Below are 5,499 nucleotides of genomic sequence, written 5' to 3' on the forward strand. Positions count from 1 at the left end.
AATGGCCTTCAATATTTATTTTGATTTCAAACTGGTTACAATGGCCTTCCATAATTATTTTGATTTATACTGGTGGTACAGGTTAACAATTATCACAATACAAACTCATAGAGTCACATGTTCAACTTAATTACCTGACATTTATAGTTTATCAGTATAAAACATAATCTCTTTATTTATATATTGTATATGATAAAATCTACTGCACAATTTTCATGTGTCAATAAACATAAATTTACATGTATATATAACTGTTTATATATATGTAAACATGTTATATGTACATATTATACACATAATGTGCACAGACTCTGGTTTACAAGACAAAAATATATGTGAAATGTTACTGTAACATGTCAGTTATTTGACATACATTTTGTAAATAACTTAGCATTTACCATTTGATTCATTTATTTCATATTTGAAAAACTTTTCTAAACACACCTATACCAATTTTCAACAATTCTAATTAAATGTGTAAGGATTTTTTTTTTACATACATGTATATCACTTTTCACAACATTTGAAATTTCTACTTGAGAAAATGTTTGTAAATAGTTCATCACATAAAGATAATAATATTTAGTTATTTTGATCAATCTTTAATACCATTTTTTTTAGATAACATGTTGGTTCTTACTGTTTTAATCATTTTTATAGATCTGATCATTTCACAACAATGTCCTTTACACAACAGCTGATAAAAAACAAAGATGCCCAGCTTATTAAAACATACATCAGACATAGCATTTCTGTCTTGTTTACCAGACTCTGTACACATTTCCCTACAGTATTTGTCACAAAGGTAGTCGATTCTTTCACAATTCACATTCATATTTTTCACAGTTTCTTAAGCACTTTGATTAATCAAAAGAGGAGGAAAAATCATCCATGCCAAAGTCAGCACTGCCGATTGATAATCCATGACTGAAACCAGCCTGAAAGACAGCAAGTACAAAAATTATAATAAACAGATGTGAAATAATTTTCAATTAATATTGCTTTAAAAATAAATATAAAAGTGACACGATGTGTAAAAACCCAAATTGAACTAACAGCAAAAAAAATTGGTTTTCCCCTACTGAAAACTTATGGGGAAAATGGCATGAACAATTTTTAACATAATCTTTTCTTATAAAGTGAGAATATATCACAAATAGAGCAACCTTTGAGAAATAATATTTCAAGTTATGCCATGTTCATGTTTGAATGAAGATGTAAAATGCTAGTTTATATTTGTTTGTTTGTTTCATTTTACCCCTTTTCCCAACAGTATTTCAGTCATATAGGCGGGTAGTTTCCTAACCATCGTTCCTGGAGAGTTACACCAGTACTAGACTACCTTCCTCCATGCTAAACTACCAAAGCATCTCCCGAGGATCGAACCCACGCCAGAGAGGTAACTGGATTAGAAGTCATCGAGTCTAACCCCTCGACCACGGAGGCGGACATATAAAATTGTCTTATGTGTGCTTGCAGTTACCAGTATCCTCTTTTCTAAAAGTTACAACCAATTTGTTCACAAAAGAAAAAAAATAAATCAATTAAGGGCAGAGTTACTTCCAACCTGTAAAAAAAAAGCCCTGATTCTGTATTATTGAACCAATTTCGCACAATTATTCCATGATTATACTAAATACTATAAGACTGGACAAAATGTTTGGTGTTACCCGTATTAAAAATCCCCCTCCCAATTGGATTGGGGTCTTTTTTGAACCCTTTTACCCTTGACTTTTGGGGTTTGGGTAAATATGTCATTCCCAAAAGGGTCACTTGGCCCTTTACTGAACTGTGTGCCACCGGGGCTTGCAAATGGATTTGACACTGCAATGTAATATGTTTGTTTTTTTACCAATATTCTCCTTGGCAAGCATAGTTGACAACTTCAAGATTAAAACAAGAGCCACAGTCTGTTGGGGGCCACACTCAAGTTTTTCTTAATTTTGTCCAAGTAAGAATCAAATTCATAAATAAATTACAAAGTTATCACACTTTTAATCAAATTTCATTAATTTGACCTTCATGGTCAAGGTCAAATAATGGTCAATTATTCAACATAAGGGATTTTTCATATGTAATCTTTTGTCCAAGTATAAATCATATCTATAATCAATAACAAAGTTTTGATTGCCAATTGTAGCAAAATTTACAATAAAATGGCATTCATAAGTATGATTATAATAATGCAATAATGATAATTATGGTAATAAGACAAACTTAATATGTAAGGAAATATTCATATGGCACTTTGTACAGCAATTTTACAATCCAACAAAATATTGTCACAATTTGCAACAAAAAACTTTTAAAACATTAAACTTAATGTTATGTAAAAAAAAAATACACAGCAGTGGGTACACAGTCAAAAATCAATCAACTGCAGAGTCTTCCAGACTATTTTGAAAATGCATCTCTACAAGACTTAAAACCTTTATAATGTTTACCTGATTCTAATCATTAGAATTTTTGAAATTTTCAACAGATTTAAAGGTACAAGTCTATAGTTGATTTCAAATTCACTTCAAATTTAAAGGTTCAAACCTGAAGTTGACCTAAAATTTAGTTAAGATTTTAGGGTGATCTTATATTCTGTCCAGATGTAAGAATACAAAATAAAAGTTGATCTCAGATTCTGGTCTTACATTTAAAGGTACAGGCCCACAGTTGACAAAATACATAAATGTGTAAACAATAAAATCTGTGATTGTGACACTTTTTCAGCAAATCTTGAGGACTCTGGGGTCATTTTGAAAACCAAATCAAGAAATGAGCCGCGTCACGACAAAACCAACATAGTGCGTTTGCGACCAGCATGGATCCAGACCAGTCTGCCCATCAGCGCAGTCTGATCAGGATCCATCCTGTTTGCTATCAAGTATCTCTCCTTGTAAAAGAGTTGGTAAGCAAACAGCATGGATCCTGATCAGACTGCGCGGATGGTGGTCTCAAACGCAGTATGTTGGTTTTGTCATGACGCGGCTCAAATATTGAAGGACAAACAACTGAATCATATTGCAACAAGCGGAACTCACCATTATTATTTACGTTGTTGTTTGTAAAGTGATTTTGTTGAGGAGTTGAAGTGTTGTTAAATATAGACGCTAGATCTTCATTGATGTCGTTCCTCTGTGGCACAGGGGGCGGGGTTGAAGGCGTGGCCGGCGACGACTTTGTACGTGATCGTGTGGAAGGTGGTGGTGGTGAGACTGGTGACACAACATTAAATCATATTTTATATGATAACATACAAATAACATACAAATCTAAAATAATTAAAAATAAATGACACCTGTACCTTACCACATTTAAAAAGTGCATAACCTTGTCTAAACTTGATCATTGTTTTAAATGAATCATTGCCCCGAAGCAATGTCTAAGTTAAAGCAATTATCAATGACAAAAATTTGTATTTATCACTCTGAGTTTAACTCTTGGACACCCATTACTGATGGTAGCATATGTAAACACCTTGAAAAAATATAACTAAGACACAAAAGATAGATCCCATAGTTTATAAGCAGATATTTTAGATCTACTACTCAGAAAAGACTGAACATTAATTTGAAAACAGAATCATGATCTGATATCAGACAAAGCAGTATTTTCAGTATTATCAAAAAGTCATAGCTAGAATTGAATCATGCCCCAAAGATAGTAACATCTGGCCAATGGAAAGGGTAACATCAAAGATTAATTTCATGATCAGCTCGCAGAATCTTACATTATTATCAATGTAGTAAGGTACTTCTTTAATTTATCAAGTAAATGTATGTGAATGTGTGAAAAACATGCTTAAGGGACTCCACTAAGTTTTTAGACAGAACTGGAAATGTATTTCGATATTTATATACCATTTGATATAGATCTGATTCAAAATTTCAGATCATTTGCTCACTACATTTTTTTTTCTCCGGAATTTTCATTTTTATTGTGCAAAATGATCAAAAAAAATCTTTTAATGATTTAAACTCAAACTGGGATAAAAATTGCAATATCACTATAATTCTGTAATCTTTTGAATTCTTTTCTGTTTTTAGTGTCCAAGCTATGTGAAATTTTCAGGGTTTTTTTTTCCCTCTGTGGAGTTCCTTAAAATACTTCTTTAAAAATAACAGTACAGTAAAAGTTTTGACAAAAGTCCACCTAGACAAAAAATTTGCTAGTCTTGGGTCCAAGGTTATAAAAAAAATTCTGTAGGCTCAAACTTAGATGATGTATTTTATTGGTCAGAAACTGTTCAAAATGAAAATTGAGACAGAACTCAGAAAAAAATAACCTGCTATGAGACCTGGTAATCCTTGTGCAAACCAAGTACATATCACAAAATAGAAAATTATCTTTCTTAATTAAACTATCATTAGTTAAACTGGATTAAAGAAATGTAAAGAAATCAATTATGAAATAGAACTCTTATTCTATTTGTATTTAACTCATACACCATTGTTTACAAGAGTATTTTTATGTGGGTGATGTCAAAACAAAACATAAAATTTAATTTCTTTCTCATTGCATGATAAAAAATTCTACACAGTTCTAAGGAACACTTATCATGTACGCATTATGTAGAAACATATAAATTTATGTCAGTGTGTATACTAACTTATGCCTGGTGTTAAAGATGAGTTAGTGGTCCCATTAGACATATTGTTACTGTGTGTCGGGGTATGAGGTTCAAACATCAAATTCTCCAGCTTCCTTCCAACAGATGACAACTTCGGAGAACTCGGCTGTAAAAACAGAAAACAAACATGTCTTAATCATATATGTTACAAATGGCAAAGTATCACACAAAAAAAATCTTGGGAAAATGTTGGGACCATTGCATGGAAAAACTAGAGATGTCCTGTGATAAAGGGGGAGATTTAAGAAGTTCTTGAGGCATTGTTCAGATTCAATGCTATGGTACTGTACTAAAGAAACAAGACTTAGAGTAATCATTAAAATCTTCTACTCTTTCATGACCAATTGACTTATGGTCAAACCATAGACTTGACAACATCATATGTAAGGAATTTATTATTAAGTCATTATTAAAGAGGAATTGACCTTACTGACCTGATATTGTAATAATTCTTCAAAACTTACAACTAATGAAGGGTTTCTTATAATATCCAAAACAATCGGTGTCAAATAACAATGGATTTGATAAAGGTTTTTCATAAGCAATTTTTAACAGATGTTAATGGAACCTCCCCTTTCTTATAATGGACCCCCTTCTGAAATGCCCTCCCCTCTCTAAAAGGGACCCTTTTTTTTTTCAAAACATCTCCCCCTCAAAAATGGTTTTTCTATAATAAATGATATGAAAAATTATGAAATACTACAAGGATCGCAACATTTAATGGAAAAAATATACAAAACAGAAAAGGGCAAAAAAATAATGAAATTATAGAAGTTAAAATGCCAAAAAAAATTTTAAAAAAAATTTAAGGGGAAAAAGCGGGCAAAAACATCATTATCAAAACCTTTTCTTTGCATAAACTTTTTTTTCAAATTTTT

The 5,499-nt window shown here is 31.5% G+C and overlaps 1 protein-coding gene across 1 annotated transcript; it reads right to left on the bottom strand.

Moving 5' to 3' along the window:
* Positions 1-900: 900 nt before the first annotated feature.
* LOC132726419 (uncharacterized) lies at positions 901-4,766 on the bottom strand. The gene is made up of 4 exons (XM_060711733.1): positions 4,601-4,766; positions 3,033-3,206; positions 1,726-1,824; positions 901-938 (listed from the first exon to the last, which is right to left on the bottom strand). Exons 1-4 carry the CDS (start codon positions 4,677-4,679, stop codon positions 901-903), a joined length of 390 nt encoding a protein of 129 aa, XP_060567716.1. The 5' UTR covers positions 4,680-4,766.
* Positions 4,767-5,499: the final 733 nt, after the last annotated feature.

Source organism: Ruditapes philippinarum, unplaced genomic scaffold (genome assembly GCF_026571515.1).
Source record: "Ruditapes philippinarum isolate M1 unplaced genomic scaffold, ASM2657151v2 ctg2772_1_1_1_1, whole genome shotgun sequence".
Classification (NCBI taxonomy): Eukaryota; Metazoa; Mollusca; class Bivalvia; order Venerida; family Veneridae; genus Ruditapes; species Ruditapes philippinarum.